The following is a 22968-nucleotide window of genomic DNA, read 5'->3' as shown; positions in this document are numbered from 1 at the left end:
GTGAGGAGGATGATAAGAGGACGCAGGGTGATTTGGATAGGTTAGGTGAGTGGGCAAATTCATGGCAGATGCAATTTAATGTGGATAAATGTGAGGTTATCCACTTTGGTGGCAAAAACAGGAAAACAAATTATTATTTGAATGGTGGCCGATTAGGAAAAGGGGAGGTACAACGAGACCTGGGTTTCATTATACACCAGTCATTGAAAGTGGGCATGCAGGTACAGCAGGCGGTGAAAGAGGCGAATGGTATGCTGGCATTTATAGCAAGAGGAATCGAGTATAGGAGCAGGGAGGTACTACTGCAGTTGTACAAGGCCTTGGTGAGACCACACCTGGAGTATTGTGTGCAGTTTTGGTCCCCTAATCTGAGGAAAGACATTCTTGCCATAGAGGGAGTACAAAGAAGGTTCACCAGATGATTCCTGGGATGGCAGGACTTTCATATGAGGAAAGACTGGATCGACTAGGCTTATACTCATTGGAATTTAGAAGATTGCGGGGTGGATCTTATTGAAACGTATAAAATCCTAAAGGGATTGGACAGGCTGGGTGCAGGAAGATTGTTCCCGATGTTGGGGAAGTCCAGAACGAGGGGTCACGGTTTGAGGATAAAGGGGAAGCCTTTTAGGACCGAGATGAGGAAAAACTTCTTCACACAGAGAGTGGTGAATCTGTGGAATTCTCTGCCACAGGAAACAGTTGAGGGCAGTTCATTGGCTATATTTAAGAGGGAGTTAGATATGGCCCTTGTGGCTAAAGGGATCAGGGGGTATGGAGGGAAGGCAGGTACAGGGTTCTGAGTTGGATGATCAGCCATGATCATACTGAATGGCGGTGCAGGCTCGAAGGGCTGAATGGCCTACTCCTGCACCTATTTTCTATGTTTCTATCTAAGTGACTTTGACCATGGAATGATTGTTGGTGCCAGGCAGGGTAGATTGAGTATCTCAGAGACTGCTGATCTCCTGGGATTTTCATGCACAACAGTCTCAGCTTACAGAGAATAGTGTGAAAACCAGAAAAGATCCAGTGAGTGGCAGTTCTGTGGGCGAAAATGCCTTGTTAATGAGAGAGGTCAGAGGAGAAGGTACAGGAGCCTTAGGACTCTCACCACCAGGTTCAGGAACAGTTATTACCCCTCAACTATCAGGCTCTTGAACCAATGGGGATAACTTCACTCAACCTCACTGTCCCACAACCTATGGACTCACTTCATCTCACACTCTCAATATTTATTGCTTATTTATTTTCTTCTTATTGTTCATTTTTTTTCTTTTGTATTTGCACAGTTCGTTATATTTTACACATCTGGTTGTTTGCCATGTTGGGTGTGGTCTTCCACTAATTCGTTTACGGATCTTGGATTTACTTAGCAAGAAGGCAAATCTCAGGGTTGTGTATGGTGTCATATATGTGCTTTGATAATAAATTTACTTTGTACTTTGAGAATGGCCAGACTGGTTCCAGCTGACAGGAAGGTGACGGTAACTCAAATAATTGTGCGTTACAATATTGGTGTGCAGAAAAGCATCTCTAAACACACAATACGTCCAGCCTTGAGGTGGATGGGCTACAACAGCAATACATACTCAAACATACACTGCATGTAGATAGTTGTTAACCGTGGCAACAGTACTTGGTTTCACCACCCAGTCAGGCCTTGTGTTCCAGATTCCCACCACATTCTGTATGGTTTGTGGATTGCAGTTCATGTTGTATGTGTTTCTGGTTTCTGGTTACTCTTTTTTATTGCTGTTTTGTGCGATTTTGATCGGGGGGTACTGGCTTTGCAGCCTACAGTCAACGAGCGACAGGGAGTTAAATTAGACTGGACTGAACTAAACTGAGCATTCCTAGACTGCTTCAATGTGTCTGGATGTTTTATATTCTGTGTCCTTCGCTTGGTTTTTGCCACTTGCTCAAATTGTTCTTTCTTTTTGCGCATTTGGTGTTTGTTGTTTTCTTGAGCGGGTTCTAAGGTGTCTCTTTGTTTCGTGGCTGTCTGTGGAAAGACAGATCTCAGGGTTATATACTACATACATACTTTGATAATAAATGTAGTTTGAATTTTTAAGTGCTCTCCACTCTCTCTATGTCCTACATAATTGTATACATGTCCATCAGGCACCCCCCACGTGCTCCACCTCAACCTCAAGGAAACAAGATCCAGCCTTCCTCGTAACACACACAAAATGCTGGAGGAACTCAGCAGGCCAGGCAGCATCCATGGATAAAAAGTACAATTGCAGTTTTGGGCCGAGACATTTCATCATTTCTCAGCCTGAAATGTTGACTGTACTCTTTCCCATAGATGCTGCCTGGCCGACTGAGTTCCTCCAGCATTTCGTTTGTGTTGCTTAGATTTCCAGCATCCGCAGATTTTTCTTGTTTGTGTCCAACCTTTCTTGTTCCTCCTTGTAACTGAAGGGCTCCATTCCATGCAAATCCTGGTAAATCTCCCCTGCAGTTTGTCCAGTGTAATCAGGTCCTTCCTATATTAAGGTAACCAAAACATAGTACAGTGAATTCAGGTTAATTGGAAGTGGTTAAAAAGACAAAACAAGTAACAAATTATGTCTTAAATAAAATACAAAACAAATTAGGACACTACCAATACTACTACAGTACTATAAAACCAGTGTGACCCTTGCTGCAGAGAAGCTTCTAATAAAATAAAGAATCTGCTATACAATAGTTACTGAAAAATCTCTGAACAATTACATGTACGTGATCATATGAAATTACAAGCATACTTCGGAAAAGTTGAATGACAAGGAAAATAACAGTTTTACATTCCAATCCAATACTACTGATCACAGGTTTCCAGTGACAAAAATAAATCTGTAAAAAGTTTGAAGTACATTTATTATTGAAGTGTGCACAGTGTTTCTTTGTTTCGTGACTGTCTGTGGGGAAGGTGAATCTCAGGGTTGTATACTGCGTATATACTTTGATAATAAATGTACTTTGAATCTTTGAATACTGTATACAACCTTGAGATTTGTCTCCTTACAGGCTGCCACAATACAAAGAAACCCAATAGAACCAATTGAGAGAAAAGTTGTCAAACACCCAATGTGCAGAAAATAAAAACAAATCGTGCAAACAATAAAAATAAGCAAATAACATTCAGAACCGAAGTTCATGAAAGTGAGACCACAGCCACGAAGCCAGTCATCACCGCAGCTGAAAATCTACATCCAAAATCTGGGCATTCCTGGAAAGGTGAGCACCTCACCATTGCAGTTGTTTCTGGTGAAGATGCTAGTGGGTTGGGGCTTCAGGATTTGGACTCATCAATAAGGAGGTCTCGCAGCATGAGTAAATGTCGAAGATGCTTAACGGAGGTGCAAATCCCCTCAGCTGCCTTGAAAGGGAGCTTCTTGAGTGTTGTTTTTTTTATAATATAATTTTTATTGAGTTTTCAAAAAGAATACATGAAAAGATAAAATCTACCCTCCCCCTCCCCTTAACCCTCCCCCCCCCATATATAGTCCTACCTAAAAAGAAAGAAAAGAAAAAAAAAGAGCCGCCTGGGTGTTGAAAGGTTTCCACATGCTCCATGGGATTCAAAATAAATTAGGTATAATTATTCGTTACTTTCCCCAAGGGACCAAGATCTTTATCGGAGCACTTAAATATGCCATCCTATCCTTTGTAAATAAGGGCGCCAAATATTCAAAAATGTTACATATTTATCTCTTAAATTATAAGTAATTTTTTCGAGTGGAATAGAACTAGCCATTTCATTGTTCCAACGATCCATACTTAAATACGAATCAAATTTCCAAGTAACAACTATAGTCTTCTTAGCTACTGCCAATGCAATTTTTATAAATTCTTTCTGATATTTATTCAATTCAAGTTTCGGCTTAATCCCTTCAATATCACCTAATAGAAATAATACAGGGTTATGTGGAAGTTGAGTTCCAGTAATTTGTTCCAATAAGACTCTTAAATTTATCCAAAAGGGTTGAATTTTAAAACAAGACCAAGTAGAATGTAAAAAAGTACCAATTTCTTGATTACACCGAAAGCATTTATCGGATAGATTTGAATTTAATCTATTTATTTTTTGTGGTGTAATATATAATTGGTGTAAAAAATTATATTGTACTAATCTAAGTCGAACATTTATTGTATTTGTCATACTGTCAAGACAGAGTCTTGACCAATTTGTTTCATCAATATTAATATTCAGATCTATTTCCCATTTTTGCTTTGACTTATGGGTTCCTTGTTTAATTGTCTGTTCTTGAATCAAATTATACATACAAGAAATAAATTTTTTAATTTTCCCTTTTTGAATTAAAATTTCAATTTCATTAGGTTTTGGCAAAAACATTGTTTGACCCCGCTTACCTTTTAAGTAAGCCCTTAATTGAAGGTAACAAAAGAAAGTATTATTTGATATTTTATATTTATCCTTTAATTGTTCAAATGACATCAATATACCTCGTTCAAAACAATCTCCTATAAATTTAATCCCTTTTTGGTACCAATTATATAAAAGTTTATTGTCCATTGTAAAAGGAATAAGTCTGTTTTGGAGCAAAGGTCTCCTTGCTAATAGAGCTTTCTGTGTTTCATTATCAACATTTATCTTATTCCATAGATCAATCAAATGTGTTAATATAGGAGACTCTTTCTTTTCCTGTATCCATTTAGATTCCCATTTATATATAAAATCTTCAGGTCTATTTTCTCCTATCTTGTCTAATTCTATTTTAATCCATGCTGGTTTTCGATCATCGAAGAAAGATGCAGTAAATCTAAGTTGATTTGCTTTATAATAGTTTTTAAAGTTTGGAAGTTGTAACCCTCCTAACCCAAATTTACATGTCAATTTTTCCAATGATATTCTTGACATTTTACCTTTCCAAAGAAATTTTCTCACACATTTATTTAACTCTTGAAAAAATTTCTGAGGCAATTGTATTGGTAATGTTTGAAACAAATACTGTAATCTAGGAAATATATTCATTTTTACAACATTGACTCTGCCTACTAATGTTATTGGTAGTATCATCCATTTGTCAAAATCTTCTTGAATTTTTTTCAATAGTGGTAAATAATTAAATTTATATAAATTCTTTACATCATTATCAAGTCTTATACCTAAATACTTTATACCATTTACCAGCCATCTAAATTGGGTTACTAATCGACAGTGACTATAGTCTCCTTTAGTAAGAGGTAAAATTTCACTTTTATCCCAGTTTATTTTGTAACCTGATACCTTCCCATATTCATTCAATCTAGAAGATAATTTATGTAACAAATGTTGTGGGTTTGTTAAGTAGATCAAAACATCATCGGCAAAAAGATTAATTTTATATTCCTCCTGATTAACTCTAAAACCCATAATATCTGGATCAATTCTGATTAGTTCTGCTAATGGCTCTATCGCCAGTACAAATAAAGCAGGTGATAATGGACAACCTTGTCTAGTTGACCTTTTTAACTGGAATGGTGTTGAAATTTGAGAGTTTGTCACTACTTTAGCCTTAGGGTTAGAATTTAAAGTTTTAATCCAATTTATAAAAGATGTTCCTAACCCATATTTTTCTAATACTTTAAATAAAAAAACCCATTCTAATCTATCAAATGCTTTTTCTGCATCCAAGGCTACTACTATACTCTTCTCGTCCCTTTTTTGTGCCAAATGAATTATACTGAGTAGCCGGGTTACATTATCTGCCAATTGTCTATTTTTAATAAATCCTGTTTGATCCATATGTATTAATTTTGGTAAATATTTAGATAATCTATTTGATAAAATTTTTGCTATTATTTTATAATCCGTATTCAATAAAGAAATAGGCCTTTCAATAAAGAAATAGGTTGGTGTTGCTCTCATCCAGACAGGAGGAAAGTATTTCATCGTGCTTTGGACTTGTGCCTTGTGAAAGGTGAAAAGGCTTTTTGGTGTCAGGAGGTGAATAACTTGCTGCAGGATACCCAGTCTCCGATCTGCTATTGTTATTGTTATTTTGGCTGGTCCAGTCACTAGTCACTTGTGACCTCAGGACTATTGATTGTGAGAGACTCGATAATAGTAAGGTCATCGAATGTCACGGACAGCTGGTTAGATTTTCTCCTGCATCTGCCTAGAACTGTTATGGTGCAAATGTTACCATGACAGTGGCTAATCGGGCCATTGGCTAAAAGATGTCCTGTTCAAACATATCAGATAATAAGGGGCTTGACAGAATAGATACTGAGATGTTGAAATGCTTTGAGAACTTGTTGTTGAGCTAAAGGGAGAGTCACAAACAAGGGGGCATGGTGACAAAATAAAGGGCTGGTCATTTAAAACTACGATGTGTTGTTTGTTATCTATGGAGGGCAGTGAATCTCAGGAATTCCTTGCCTGAGAAAGTTGTGGAGACTGCCTGTGAGAATTTGTAGATTCTCTCCATGAATGTGTGGGTTTCCTCAAGGGGCTCTGGTTTCTGCCCATAGTCCAGTTGGTGGGTTAATTGCTCAGTGTAAGTTGACCTGTGATTAGGCTAGGATTAAATCGGGATTGCTAGATGGTGCGTTTCAAGGGGCCGGAAGGGCTTATTCCATGCTGTATCCTAATAAATAAATAAATGCGGATTTAAAGTGGAGATAGAAAAAATATTTGTAAGATTGAGGAACTGAAGATTAAGGGGAATTCTATTAATTATGATCATATTGAATGGCAGGACAGGTTTTTGAGGGACCTGGTGACTACCCTGTCTGGTTTCCTGGCATTCTTGTTTATGTCTTGGGGCATGCAGACATGGGCTGGTTTACTTGTATGGATTTGGGAATAAAAATTAACATTGTGAAATCATTGGTGAATGGTCCCACCTTTGACCTTCCTTGTGATGGAAAGGGTAAAGCAGCTTAAAATGGCTGTGCTTAGGCTGCCACCTTTAGCAGCTCTTGCAGGGGTGTTCTGGGACTGAGATGATTGGCCTCTGACAACCACAACCATATACAAGTTTGCTGATGACACGCTGTTGTGGGCTGTATCAAAGGTGGTGATGAATCAGCATAGAGCAGGGAGACTGAAAATTCGGCCGAGTGGTGTAATAACAACAACCTTTCACTCAATGTCAGTATGACCAAGGAACTGATTGTGGACTTCAGGAGAGGGAAACCAAAGGTCCATGAGCCAGTAATCATCAGAGGATCAGAGGTGGAGAGAGTCAGTAACTTTAAATTCCTGGGTGTCACTAACTCAGAGGATCTATCCGGCACCCATCAGATAAATTTAATTGCAAAGAAAGTACAGCAGCATCTCTACTTCCTCAGGAGTCTGCGGAGATTCGTAATGTCATCAAAAATCTAGGCAAACTTCTATAGATGTGTGGTGGAAAGTGTGCTGACTGGCTGCATTATGGCCTGGTATGGCAACACCAATGCCTTTGAGCAGAAAATTCTACAAACAGTAGTGGATTCGACCCAGTACATCATAGGTAAAACCCTCCCAACTATTGAGCACGTCTACATGTAACGATGCTGTAGAAAAGCAGCATCCATCATCAAAGATCCTCACCACCCAGGCCATGCTCTTTTCTTGCTGCTGCCATCAGGTAGAAGGTACAAGTGTCTCACGACTTGCATCACCAGGTTCAAGAACAGTTACTACCCCTCAACCATCAGGCTCTTTAGCAAAAGGGAATAACTACACTCATTTAAGGACTCTTTTATCTTGTTATTTCATGGTCGTTATTTATTACTATTTACTTATATCTACATTTGCTCAGTTTGTTGTCCATTGATCCTGTTTACAGTTACTATGATTTGCTAAATATGCGTCAGAAAAAGAATCTCACGGTTGTAAGTGGTGACATGTATGACAATAAATTTTACTTTCAACTTTGAACAACCATCTTCCTTTCTGCAAGGTGTGATTCCAACCACTGGAGTTTTTTTCCCTCCTCTTGATACCATTGTCGTTATTTTTACCAGAATATCGTGATGCCACATTCAGTCAAATGTTCTTTTAAGGCTATAAGATATAGGAACAGAAGTAGGCCATTCAACCTATCGGGTCTGCTCTGCCACTCAATCATGGGCTGATCTAATTCTTCAGGTCATCCCCACTCCCCTGCCTTCTCCCCATACCCTCTGATGCCCTGGCTAATCAAGAACCTATCTGTCTCTGCCTTAAGTACACCCAATGACTTGGCCTCCACAGCCACTCGTGCCAACAAATTCCACAGATTTACCATCCTCTGACTAAAATAATTTCTCTGCATCTCTGTTCTAAAAGGACGTCCTTCAATCCTGAAGTCGTGCCCTCTTGTCCTAAAATCCCCTACCATGGGGATTTTGGCCATGGATATGGCTTTGCCATATCTAATCTGTTTGGACCTTTTAACATTCAGAATGTTTCTATGAAATCCCCCCTCATTCTCCTGAACTGCAGGGAATACAGCCCAAGAGCAGCCAGACGTTCCTCATAATGTAACCCTTTCACTCCTGGAATCATTCTCATGAATCTTCTCTGAACCTTCTCCAATGTCAGTATATCCTTTCTAAAATAAGGAGCCCAAAACTGCATACAATACTCCAAGCATGGTCTCACAAGTGCCTTATTGAGCATCAAAATCACATCCCTGCTCTTATATTCTATACCTCTAGAAATGAATGCCAACATTGCATTCGCCTCCTTCACAACTGATTCAACCTGGAGCTTAATCTTTAGGGTATCTTGCACAAGGACTCCCAAGTCCCTTTGCATCTCTGCATTTTGAATTCTCTCCCCATCTAAATAATAGTCTACCCGTTTACTTCTTCCCCCAAAGTGCATGACCATACACTTCCCAACATTGTATTTTATTTGCCACTTCTTTGCCCATTCCCCTAAACTATCTAAGTCTCTCTGCAGGCTCTGTGTTTCCTCAACACTACCCGCTCCTCCGCCTATCTTTGTGTCATCGGCAAATTTAACCACAAATCCATTAAAACCGTAATCCAAATCACTGACATACATTGTATAAAGCAGCGGTCCCAACCCCTGTGGAACTTCATTGGTAACCGGCAGCCAGCCAGAATAGGATCCCTTTATTCCCACTCTCTGTTTTCTGCCTACCAGCCAATGCTCCTCCCATACTACTAACTTCCCTGGAACTACATGGGTTCTTATCTTGCTAAGCAGCCTCATGTACGGCACCTTGTCAAAGGCCTTCTGAAAATCCAATTACACCACATCTACTGCATCTCCTTTGTCTACCCTGCTTGTACTTTCCTCAAAGAATTGCAGTAGGTTTGTCAGGCAGGAAACCATGCTGGTTTTGGCCTTTCTTGTCATGTGCCTCCAGGTACTCCGTAATCTCATCCCTAACAATGAACTCCAACAACTCCCAACCACTGATGTCAAGCTGACAGGTCTATAGTTTCCTTTCCACTGTCTCCCATCCTTCTTAAATAGCAGAGTAACATCTGCAATTTTCCAGTCATCCGGTACAATGCCAGAATCTATCAATTGTTGAAAGATCACCGTTAATGCCTCCACAATATCTCTAGCTAGTTCCTTCAGAATCCGACGGTGCATTCCATCAGATCCAGGAAATTTATCCACCCTCAGACCATTAAGCTTCCTGAGCACCTTCTCAGTCATAATTTTCACTGCACATACTTCACTTTCCTGACACCCTTGAATGTCCGGTATACTGCAGACATCTTCCACTGTGAAGACTGATGCAAAATATTCATTCAGTTCCTCTGCCATCTCTGCATCTCTCGTTACAATATCTCCAGCATCATCTTGTATTGGTCCTATATCTACCCTCAACTCTCTTTTACCCTTTCTATACTTAAAAAACTTTTAGTATCTTCTTTGATGTTAGTCACCAACTTCCTCTCATAATTCATCTTTCCTTTCCGAATGACCTTCTTAGTTTCCTTCTGCAAGTCTTTAAAAGCTCCTCAATCCTCTATCTTCCCACTAGCTCTCGCTTCTTTGTATGCTCTTTCTTTTGCTTTTACTTTGGCTCTGACTTTACTTGCCAGCCACATTAGTGTCTTTCTTTCCTTTGAAAATTTCTTCTTATTTGGAATATATCTGTCTTGCACTTCTCTCATTTTTCTCAGAAACTCCAGCCAATGCTGCTCTGCTGTCCTTCCTGAAAATGTCCCTTTCCAGTCAACTTCAGCCAGTTCCTCTTTCATGCCATTGTAATTTCCTTTATTCCACTGAAATACCAACACATTGGATTTTATTTTTTTTTCTCTCAAATTTCGATGTGAACTCGATCGTATTGTGATCACTGTTCCCTAAGGGAACACTGTTTTGATGCCAAAGACAGTGACTTTCACCTCACCTTCGGAACTCAGCTGTTTGGTCCATTTTGAACCAAAATTTAGATGAGATTGGAGCTAAAAATCCAAGCTGGGAACTAGCGAGCAAATTATTGGTGAGTTACTGCTGATGATAACATCGCTGATGCTGATAATGGAGGGTAGACTGATTGAATGGCAATTTGCCAGATTGTATTTCTGTTGCTCGTCTTGAAAACAATATATCTGGATAGGTTTCCATTACAGTTTTTGAGTGTAGGTCTTCAATATTACAACTTGGCATGCATTCTGATCCCCCAGCCTTTGTTGTATCTAGTGCTCCTAACCATTTCTTAATATCACACAGATTTTATCAAAGCACCTATTTACAGCCTGTTATGCCACTGGCATTTAGGGCAGCGATGAAGGTCCTCCATCTCTGGAGGTGTTCAGGGCTTCCTTCATCATGTCAATAGTTTTCATCTCGGTTTTCACTACTGTCAGTCAGGCAAGTCCTGGGTGAAGACTCAGGAATACCGTCACACTTAGATGTAGAAGCGTACTTCATTGCTGTTCCCGTAACATACATAGAAACATACATAGAAAATAGGTGCAGGAGTAGGCCATTCGGCCCTTCGAGCCTGCACCACCATTTATTATGATCATGGCTGATCATCCAACTCAGAACCCCGCCCCAGCCTTCCCTCCATACCCCCTGACCCCCGTAGCCACAAGGGCCATATCTAACTCCCTCTTAAATATAGCCAATGAACTGGCCTCAACTGTTTCCTGTGGCAGAGAATTCCACAGATTCACCACTCTCTGTGTGAAGAAGTTTTGAATCTGTGTAACAGTTTTGTTTGACCAATCAGGATGGTTAGCCCTGAGCTGAACCCTCGAACCTGGAGGACCAGTGGACCACTCTTAGTCTGGCCTCTAACCTTTGACCTGTTTGGCACGAGTGACCATACCAAGAGCCAAAAAGCATAAAGCCCTGACTCCACCCAACATGGCTCTGTGTGTCATTGAGGCATGCAAACCTCCATACCACGACAAGGTTGTGACCCACATGAAGGTTATAGATTTAATCAACTTGAGTCAAAAATGGCTTCTGAGATAAGACTGTAAGGCATAAGAAAAGAATTGGGCCTTTGGCCTATCAAGTTTGCTCCACTATTCCATCATGGCTGATTTATTTTCCCTCTCATTCCCATTCTCCTGCCTTCTCCCTATAATGTTTGACACCCTTAATAATCAAGAACCTGTCAACCTCAACTTTAAATATACCCAATGTATGACTTGGCCTCTGCAGCCATCTGTGGCAATGAATTCCACAGATTCAGCACCCTCTGTCGAAAGAAATTCCTCTCTGTTCGGAAGAGACATTGTTTTGTTCTGAGCCTGTGCCCTCTGGTCCTAGGCTTTCCCACAATTACAGATACCTTCTCTGCAACCACTTTAAGTTAACCTTTCAATCTACAGAGTAATAACTACAACAGGCTCAGTGAAAGATCAACCAGAGTGCAGAAGACAACAAACTGTGCAAATGCAAATATAAATGAATAGCAATAAATAACGAGAACATGAAATAACAAGATGAAGAATCCTTGAAGTGAGGTCATTGGTTGTGGGAACATTTCAATGGATGGGCAAGTGAGTGTAATTAACCTCTTTTGTTAAAAAGCTTGATGGCTGAGGGATAGTAGCTGTTCTAGAACCTGGTGGTGTGAGTCCTGAGGCTCTTGTACCTTCTACCTGATGGCAGCAGCAAGAAAAGAGCACGGCCCTGATGGTGAGGATCTCTGATGATGGATGCTGCTTTCTTAAGACAGCGTTTTGTGTAGATGTGCTCAGTGGTTGGGGGTGGGGGGGGGGTACTGGGCCATTCAAAAGCATTTGTGTTTCCAGACCCCAAGTCGTAATGCAGCCAGTCAAAACGCTCTCCACTATACATCTGCAGAAGTTTCTCAAAGTTTTTGATGTCGTGCCGAATCTCCGCTTACTCCTAAGGAAGTAGAGGTGCTGCTCTTTGTCTTTCCAACCCACCTGGCTTCATTTGTGACCTAATGGCCTCCTCCCATCAGCCTCTTTATTGTCACCCCTGTCCATAACTAGATGCAATAGGATTGCTGAGTTTTGAACTTATCGACTGGTTGTGATATTATATAGGGTTAATTCCTAAACTACTTCCATATCTAAAGAGCAGCACAGAGATCTGCGGTGAAAGTGACCTCTGGGCTGTATGTCCAGTGCACACAGAGTTCCCTTCACTTATCACCACGGGATGCTGCAGGCACTAAGGTTTTTCATCGCTAGGTTCTGGGTGGGTTCATGAATCAATTTGGTAAGTGCATATTTCAGTGCTGCATCATTGACACGACAGATTGTGTTTCCCATGGCGGTGTTCCAGTTTTACAGGTTATATAACATCACTGTAGTGTGGGACACGGGCATGTGACCATCATGCACCTGCAATCAGTCACCTCCCTTCTACTAACCGAGCATTTTTGTCCTTTCAGCATTCAGTTGCATTTGACCTGCAGCTAAAAAAAAGGGAGTAAATATTGCCGCAATCACTGAAATATTAAGGGAGTCAAGGATCAGTTAAGTGTCAAGCATGGCTGATAGGCAGTTTGCTTATACAGGTTAAAATTCACGTTCTATCTGCATGTGTTAGAACTATTTATGAAACTCTTCAGAATGGGCCTATAATGAAGCATATTTGCAAGGAAAAACAATACCAGTACAGCATTTTAAGATATTTAAAGTTAAGATGATTCTTCTAAGGTATTTATATTTGGAGCGTGTTGCAACTTATTGTAGCATAAGAAAACAAAACATTAAACAATGATCTTGCTTCAAAAGTGCTTCATTGGTTAAAAAGCACTTTGGGATGCCAAAAGCAATGCATGCCAAATGCTGGAGTAACTGAGCAGGTCAGGCAGTATCTCCAGAAATGAATATAGTCAATGCTTTGGGCTGAGACCCTTCATCAGGACTGAAAAGGAAGGGGGAAGACACAGTGGGAGTAGTAGGAAGAGGATAGCTCGAAGGTGCTAGGTGAAGCCAGGTGGGTTGGAAAGATAAAGGGTTGGAGAGGAAAGAATCTGATCGGAGAGGAAAGTGGACCACAGGGGGCAAGGGGATGAGGAGGGGCACCAGAGGGAGGTGAGAAGAGGTAAGAGACCTGAGTGGAAAATAAAAGAAGTAGAGAGGGAGATGGATTTTTTTTTTAGCAGATGGAGAAATCAATATTCATGCCATCAGGGTGGAAGCTACGCAGACAGAATATAAGGTGTGGCTCCTCCTCCCACATGTTTAGGAAAAGTGCAAGTCTTTTATTAATTTGAGCAAGAGAAGAATTCTCTTTTAAAATCCAAAGTAGGATCTTATTTATATCAACTTATGATTTCCAGCATGGTGATTTTCAATATCTGACTAACTTGGTGAAAGAAAATATTTGAAAGATTGAATGAATGGAGAAAGCTAAAGAGCAGTCAAAGTAATTCGGTGTGGGTGCTTCTCTCATTTTCTCAGACCTATTCTTAAGGCAGTGATTTTCATCTGGATTTGGCACCGATAGGTCCACAACAAACAAGGGCTGCTCTGCAGTCAAGTCATCTGTTGAAGTGTGGCACCTAACAGAAGTAGCTAATCGAGAAACTGTAAGGTTTAAGATGAGCTTTATTTATCACATGCACATCGAAGTGTACAGTGAAATGTGTTGTTTGCGTCAACAACCAGCACAGTCCGAGGATGTGCTGGGGGCCGGTGTCGCCATACTTCCAGTGCCAACACAGGAATGCCCAGAACTTTCTAATCCTAACCTGTACATCTCCGGAAAGTGGGAGTAAACCAGGGAACTCAGAGAAAACCCATGCGGTCACAAAAGAAAATACAAACTCCTTGCAAATAGTGGCGGAATTGAATCCACTACAATTCCGCTAACCACTGCACAGCTGCGCTGCACCAACCTTGCAGATCCAACCTTCACATTTCAGTATTTGAACATAAATGCCTTTAAAATCAAGGCCTGTAATTACCTAATCCCAATTTACCAGCCAACAGTCACTATCAGTAGTAACGTACACAAAATGCTGGAGGAACTCAGCAGGCCAGGCAGCATCTATGGAAAAGAGTACAGTTGACGTTTCAGGCCAAGACCCTTCAGCAGGACCTGCTGAGTTCCTCTAGCATTTTGTGTTCGTTGCTTGGATTTCCAGCATTTGCAGATTTTCTCCTGTTTGTCACTATCAGTAGTAGTTATTATGAGAACTATAAGCTAGCTTTCTAGTCTCCCTAGAATGTGTATTATCTTCATCTTAAAAAGATGAAAATTAGGAACCATGCTCTTTACACAAGTACATGACAGTAATCATGGACTATTCTGATCTTGCATTGAATGAGACATTCTTATGGTGACCTAACTAATCCTGGGCAGATGGTAGTAATTTCCATTGAAGATAGTACAAGAAAACATAATACAAATATACAAAATGCTGAGAAACTCAGCAGGTCAAACAGCCTCTGTGGAAATAAAAAAACAGTCAAGCTTTTGGGCCGAGACCCTTGTTCAGGACCTGAAGGAGGGTCTTGGCCCAAAACGTCGACTCTTATACAGCATTTTGTGAGTGTTGCTTTGGATTTCCAGCATCTGCAGAATTTCTTGTGTTTATTAATACAAATATATACAAATACATATTCATTTATTTTTGTTAAAAGAAAGGGAAAAAGAAATCATTTCAGATTTATAGAGCTCTCTTTGTGGAAAAGAAATCCGTCTGATTTAGGCAACACACATAAAAGTTGCTGGTGAACGCAGCAGGCCAGGCAGCATCTCTAGGAAGAGGTACAGTCGACGTTTCGGGCCGAGACCCTCATGTTTCAGTCTGATTTAGGCTCTCTGAATCTGTGAATTAATGAGTGAGCTCACCTAAGTGCTCATTACAGAGTGGTAGCAGATTGATCCTTGTTCTGCGAAATTTCTGGTCCATCTAAGTCAATAAAGCTGAACATTACAAGTGACCATGATGAATTCCTATCCCTCAGAATTTTAGAAGTGGGATATATTCTTTAGCATGGTTTAGTAAAAATGGAAATACTAAGAGCAACATGAACTGTTTTTGTGGGTGGAGAGAGCTGAGCAGCCAATTGAAGAGGGGAGGAACAGCTTAGGAAATGTTGTGCCAGTCAGTAGGATCTGACAAGCTGGGGGTGGGGGACCCGTGGATCATTCTCACCAAGGTGTAGCCCAGAGATCCAGCACCGCAACCCCTGAAACTCTGGTGAGAAACAAGAGAAAATCTGCATTTGCTGGAAATCCAAGCAATACACACAGAATGCTGGAGGAACTGAGGAATTCAGCAGGCCAGGCAGCATCCATGGAAGAGAAGAAACAGTTGACACTTTAGGCCAAGACCCTTCATCAGATTTCAGTCAGATTCAGGTGAGAATGGAAGCAGATAATATTCAATAATTTATTTGAAGACCATTATAAAGTTATTATTGAACTACATAATTATTATTGAGCTGCATAATTAACAGGATATCAGGACTCAAACTAAATGGCATGTTTTTATTATTAACTTCAGTATTCTTACAATTCATTTTTTTGTAAATGCTTTACCATGTATGGAGATTTTCTCTATCCAACTAAGAAATCCCCAACTTCAAACCTAAACCACACTGAATCAATTAATACCAAATAACAGTGGTAAATGACTCCTAATTCCTGCCCTGCCGGATGTTGGGAATGGTGAGGGGTGGAGCTGTGCAGGAAGGGTGTCGGATGGGTAGCACAGAAGGAGTGACAGGGGTGGGAAGGTGGCACAAATGCCAGCATACCCAGCCGTGAGGTACCAGGGAAGGTCATTTGATTCCAAACAATCAGTTTAGTGATCATTACCGAGTGTCTGTCCAGTGTTTTCTCTCCTATCCCTTCCCTTTTTCCCAACCACGATTCCCCTTTCCGTGCCCCCTTCCCACTCTCAGTCCACAATAGAGACCCATATCAGAATCAGGTTTATCATCACTCACATATGTCATGCCTGTATAAAGTATTCACCCCCGCCCCCAGAAATTTTCATGTTTTATTGTATTATACCATTGAATCGCAGTGGATTTAATCTGGCTTTTTTGAGACTGATCAACAGAAAAAGACTCTTTCATGTCAAAGTGAAAACAGATCTCTACAAAGGAATCTAAATTAATTGCTAATATAAAACATAAAATAATTGATTCTATATGTATTCACCCACCTTTAATATGACACACCAAATCATCACAGGTGCAGCCAGTTAGTTTTAGAAGTAGCAATTAGTTAAATGGAGATCTGTTTTTGGAGACCTGTGTGCAGAAGAGGTGTTTCAATTGATCGTGATAATACCTCTAACTGCTGGTGAGTTACTATCCTGCCAAAAACTACGCCATGAAGACACTCCAAGCAAATCTGTGAAACGGTTATTAAAAAGCACAAGTCAGGAGATGGATACAGGAAAATTTCCCAGTCTCTGAATATCCCTTGGAGTACAGTGCACAATCATCAAGAAACAGAAAGAATATGGCACAGCTGCAAATCTGCCTAGAGCAGGTCATCCTCAAAAACTGAGAAAGAAGGGGACTAGTGATGGAGGCCACCAAGTGACCTGTGACAACTCTGGAGGAGTTACAAGCTTTAATGGCTGAGATGGGAGAGACTGCACTGACAATAACTGTTGCCCGGGTGCTTCACCAGTCACAGCTTTATGGGAGAGGGGCAAAGAGAAAGCCACTGTTGAAAATAGCTCACATGAAATCTTGGCTAGAGGAGGCTTGTGGGAGACTCTGAAGTCAGCTGGTAAAGGATCTATGGTCTGATGAAACCAAAATTGAGCTTTTTTGGCCATCAGACTAAATGCTATGTTTGGCATAAGCCAAACACTGCACATCATCAAAAACACACCATCCCTGCCATGAAGCATGGTGGTGTCTGCATCATACTATGGGAGTGCTTCACTGCAGCAGGCCCTGGAAGCTTGTGAAGGTAAAAGGTAAAATGAATGCAGCAAAATATACAGGGAAATCTTGGAGGAAAACCTGATGCAGTCTGCAAGAGAACTGAAATTTTGGAGAAGATTTGTTTTCAGTAAGACAATAACCCCAAGCATAAAGCCGAAACTACACAGTAATGGCTTAAAAACAACGAAGTTAATGCCCTGGGGTGGCCAAGTCAGAGTCCAGACCTCAATCCAATTGAGAATTTGTGACTGGACTTGAAAAGGGCTGTTCACCCACGATCCCCATGCAATCTGACAAAGCTTGAGCAGTTTGGTACAGGAAAATGGGGGAAAATTGCAGTGTGCAGCTATGCCAGGCTGACAGAGACCTACCCACACAGACTGAAGGCTATAATTGCTGCCAATGGTGTATCTACTAAATACTGACTTGAAGGATCATGATTGGTTTGTTTTTTGGCAGCTGTAGAGTGCAATACGTAAAATTACTGTGCAATTGTTTGTCAATATGTGGCAGCACTAGCAGGCAAGTAGGAAAAATGCCTTCCAGGGATTAAAAAAGGAAAGTTTGGCTCATATTTAAGCCTTGTAAGAATACTTGTAAACTATTGTGTAAAGAGGTTATGCTGGTAATTCTCCTGCAACCCACTTTGCAAGATCTAGATTGATGATAGTGTTATTTTTAAATTTGCTTACATTGGCAACAATTCACATTGTTGTTGGAACTGTTTAGACCAGTAAATCTCAACCTTTTTTTGTCCACTGCCCCCTTAGGAGCTCTTCTCTGGTTCGAGGGCCCGCCTTTCAAACAGGAGTACAACACAAACAGATAGACAGAAAATCATTTATTATTGAACACCAAGAAAACATGAACATTCCGGCATACTGGACAGAACTTAAAAAAAAAGACTGTATGAAATTAAACATCTATCAGGCCTAATGCGATCCCTGAGCTTGGTGCTTTTCTGCAAGTTTCATGATAGCGGGCTCCAAATTAGACACTGACAGTAATAAACACTTTTCACAACTTACCTTAACATATAGTATATCCAAACACATATACTTTAAAGTTACTAGGCTAAAATAGGCCTAGGAAGACACGCTGATCTTCGGAGAATGAAGTATGGTAATAATGGATGCAAGAACCCCTGATTGAATACGTTGACCCGGTGCAGTCTGATTCGCGACTGACTCTGAAGTGAGGCTGTGTGGGAGGAGCTTGAGCAATGAATTTACCAGGTGCGCCGAATTCAAACGGTGTGTTGGAAAGATATTATAAATAGGAGGGAAACTATTGACTCCAATGAAGGCTGCTGCTTGGGTATTTCATCGGTTCAGTTACCAGAGCCCCCATAAACCCTTGGAGCTCCCCTTCTCACAGTTTTCAGTTGGTGACCCCCTTCAAATGTGCCAGGGCCCCCATTGAGAATGGCTGGTCATTATCTTTGACCCTTACACTGAACTGAAATATAATGCGAGGAATACTTGGGGCGCCACAGTCTCGCAGTGGTTAGCACAACGCTGTGACAACTCAGGGCATCGGGGTTCAGTTCCGGCGTCTGCTTTAAGAAAGTTTGTACATTCTTCCCGTGAGCCTCCAGGTACTCCAGTTCTCTCCCACAGTCCAAAGACATGGCTGTTAGTAGGTTAATTGGTAATTGTAAATTGCCCTGTGATTAGGCTAGAGTTAAATCGGATTACTGGGTGTTGGAGCTCATTGGGCTGGAAGCGCCTGATCCAAGCTGTATCTCTAAATAAATAAATACTGACTGCTTCTGCCTCTGTGTGCACCTACTGTCTGTTCTCAAAGTGCACACCCATTGATAGGCAGATTTGCACCACACCACAAGTGATCTAGGAGAAGAAGAATGTGTCCTTATGTACAATTATTCTAACAGGTTTTTTTTTCATCTTACAGCTGGAAAGTTACTAATTGCTCCTTTGATGCTGGTTTTGGTTGTGGTGGTTGGAGCCATAGCATTTGTAGTAGGTAAGAAATAATGGACTCTCCAATTTCAATTTTCCTGTTAATTATGAACTAATTTTTTGGTAAAATTGTCGACTTTACATGAAATGATTTCAGCAAATATCTTTATGTCACCGATTGTACAATTTTCCATGTTTGCCTTGCAAATTATTTTATATAATGGCATCTTAACTTATTTTGGTTGTTAGAAAACTGATAATGTGGAAATACAGCTATTTCACATTAAGCTGTCACAACTGAAAACTCAGAAACACTTGTATTTCTTGTTAGCTTTGACAAGCAGCTAAGCCAATGAACGTTGCTTGGCTCTCTGTTTAGCCTCTCAGCAATTCTTGGCCAAGATGTCAGCCTACCCACCTCCCCACACCTGCACATGGTTTTTTCATCATAGCCAGCTGTCTGAGCTCAGGGTTAATCATTCAGTAAGATGCCCTCCAGTGAAACGGCAAAGTAAGTGCAGACTTTAGTTTTTAATCCACAAACCGGAAATGGTACAGTCATTGCCTCACAGCACTGCAGGCTATTCACTACTCACTTTGGGCACTGTCTGTGATTTGTCTGTACATTCTCCCTGTGGCTGTATCCAGGTGCTCCAGTGTCCTCCAATATCTCAAGAATGCTGAAGAGATTACAGAGGAATTAATAACGAGCAAGTCAAGTCAAGTCACTTTTTATTGTCATTTCAACCATAACTGCTGGTACAGAACATAGTAAAAATGAGACAACGTTTTCCAGGACCATGGTGCTACATGAAACAATACAAAAACTGCACTGAACTACCTAAGAAAAAACACAAAAACTGCACTAGACTACAGACCTATCCAGGACTGCATAAAGTGCACAAAACAGTGCAGGCACTACAATAAATAATAAACAAGACAGTAGGCACAGTAGAGGGTAGAATAGGTTGGTGTCAAGCCAGGCTCTGTGTATTGAGGAGTCTGAGGGCTTGGGGGAAGAAACTGTTACATAGTCTGGTCGTGAGAGCCCGAATGCTTCAGTGCCTTTTGCCAGATGGCAGGAGAGAGAGGAGTTTGTATGAGGGGTGCGTAGGGTCCTTCATAATGCTGTTTGCTTTACGGATGCAGCGTGTGGTGTAAATGTCTGTGATGGCGGGAAGAGAGACCCCGATGATCTTCTCAGCTGACCTCACTATCAGCTGCAGGGTCTTGCAATCTGAGATGGTGCAATTTCCGAACCAGGCAGTGATGCAGCTGCTCAGGATGCTCTCAGTACAACCTCTGTAGAATGTGGTGAGGATGGGGGGTGGTCGGAAATGGACTTTTCTCAGCCTTCGCAGAAAGTAGAGACGCTGCTGGACTTTCTTTGCTATGGAGCTGGTGTTGAGGGACCAGGTGAGATTCTCCACCAGGTGAACACCAAGAAATCTGGATCTTTCAAGAATCAGTGGGTTCTGATATGGTTCCAGAGAACTGGAAAATTGCAGATGTTACTCCACTCTGCAAGAAAGGAGGGATGCAGAAAGGAAATTATAGGCCAGTGAGCCTGACCTCAGTGGTTGGGAAGATGTTGGAGTGGTTTGTTAATGATGAGGTCTCGGGGTACTTCGAGGCACATGATAAAATAGGCCAAAGTTAGCATTATTTCCTTTAGGGAAAATCTTGCCTGACAAATCTGTTGGAATTCTTCGAGGAAATAACAAGCAAGATGGACAAAGAAGAATTGGTGGATGCTCTGTACTTGGATTTTCAGAACACCTCTGATAAGGTGCTACACATGAGGCTGCTGAACAAGATAAGAGCCCATGGTGTTACAGGAAATATTCTAGCATGGATTAGAGCATTGACTGACTGGCAGGAGGAAAGAGTGTGAATAAAAGGAGCCTTTTCTGGATGGCTGCTGGTGACTAGCGGTGTTCCACAGGGGTCACTGTTGGGACTGCGTGTTTTTCCATTGTATGTCAATGATTTGGATGATAGAATTAAGTGCTTTGTGCCCAGGTTTACAGACAATATGAAGATAGATGGAGGAGCAGGTAGTGTTGAGGAAGTGGGGAGGCGGCAGGAGGATTTAGACAGATTAGGAGAATGGGCAAGGAAGTGGCAGGTGGAATACAATGTCAGGAAGTGTATGGTCATGCACTTTGTTAGAAGGAATAAAAGCTTAGAACATTTTTAAAGCAGGGATAAATTTCAAGGACTGGGGTGCAAAGGAAGTCCTTGTGCAGGATTTCCTAAACATTAATTTGCAGGTTGAGTTGGTGGTGAGGAAGGCAAATGCAGTGTTAGCATTCATTTTGAGAGGACTAGAATAGAAAAGAAGGGATGTAATGCTGAGGCTTTATAAGGCACTGGTGAGGCCTCACTTGGAGTATTGTGAGCCGTTTTGACCCCCTTATTAAGAGCAGTTGTACTGTCATTGGAAACGATTCAGAGGAGATCCGGGAGAATGATCCTGGGAATGAACAGGTTATCATATGAGGAGCGTTCGATGGCTTTGGGCCTGTACTTGCTGGAATTTGGAAGAATGGTGGGGAGGGTGGAATCTCATTGAAATCTATCAAATGTTGAAATGCCTAGATAGAGTGGATATGGAGTAGATGTTTCCCATAGGGGGGAGGTCTTTGATCAGAGAGCACAACCTCAGAATAGAGGGACATCCATTTAAAATGGTGATGAGGAGGAATTATTTTAGCAAGAGTCAAGTCAAGTTTATTGTTGTTTAACTATATACATGTATACCATCAAATGAGACAACATTTCTCCAGACCAGGGTGTAAAGCTCAGTAGTACATATTACATACAACAACTTAGGAAGATAAGAATTAAATATATAAGTGAATTCCACATAAATAAACACAGTAAAGTTCATAAATTAAATATTGTAGAGTACAGAACAAATTAACCAGTGATACTTTGAATGCAATGCGGCGGAGAGTTCAGAAACCCAATGACCTGAGGGAAGAAGCTGTTTCCCATCCTGGCAGTTCTTGTCTTTATGCATCGGAGTCTCCTGCCTGATGATAGAAAGTCAGAGGATGCTGGATGGATGGGTGGGATCTTTGATAATCCAAGAGCCCTGTGTACTCGGCACTCGTGATAAATTTCCCTGATGGATTGTAACGAGATGCCTATGACCTTCTTGTCCATTCTGACAGTCCTTTGTAGGCACTTTCATTCTGATGCTCTTATGCTCTCATACTAGATGAAGATGCAGCTTGTCAGGATGCTCTCAAAGATGCTCCTGTAAAATTCAGGTGGTGGGGGGTCTCACTTGCCTCAGTCTGTGGAATTAATTGCAACAGGCAGCTGTGGAGTCCAGGTCACTGGGTGTATTTAAGGTGGAGGTTGATCGGTTATTGATTAGTCAGGATGTAAAAGGTTACGGGTAGAAGGCAGGATAATTGGATTGAGAGGGAAAATGGATCAGCTGTAATGAAATGGTGGAGCAGACTCAATGTTCTGAATGGCCTGATTCTGCTCCTATGTGTGTGGTCCTATGACTATCTCACAAGCAAAGTTACATCAAAGTCTCCCCACTTTTAGACTCATTACTGGATGCAATAAAACTCTGAATTCCATTGGCTTCCCTCACTGATTTCTGTACCTACAGACTAACACTTAATCTACCATTTCCCGTATAATGAACCCTTAACCTGGTTTACAGCAACCTTTTGTAGGGCAACTCTAGTTATATACTTAAACACAAAATAATCTGCAGATGCTGGGGTCAAAGCAACACTCACAACACGCTGGAGGAGCTCAG

At 41.1% G+C, this 22968-nt stretch overlaps 1 protein-coding gene across 2 annotated transcripts in view; it reads left to right on the top strand.

Moving 5' to 3' along the window:
- Positions 1–22968, top strand: part of rnf217 (ring finger protein 217) — a 122774-nt gene that overhangs the window by 90298 nt on the left and 9508 nt on the right. Inside the window, exon 5 of one of the 2 annotated variants that reach the window (XM_072251577.1) lies at positions 19174–19245. In XM_072251577.1, the coding sequence (XP_072107678.1) occupies positions 19174–19245 (72 nt within the window). Of the gene's footprint in view, positions 1–3018; positions 3085–19173; positions 19246–22968 lie in introns of those variants that run through there. The other variant, XM_072251579.1, reaches the window with a different exon arrangement.

This window comes from Mobula birostris, chromosome 2 (genome assembly GCF_030028105.1).
Source record: "Mobula birostris isolate sMobBir1 chromosome 2, sMobBir1.hap1, whole genome shotgun sequence".
Lineage (NCBI taxonomy): Eukaryota > Metazoa > Chordata > Chondrichthyes > Myliobatiformes > Myliobatidae > Mobula > Mobula birostris.
The sequence above is the reverse complement of the archived record's forward strand: the minus strand, read 5'-3'. Positions and strand labels throughout refer to the sequence as shown.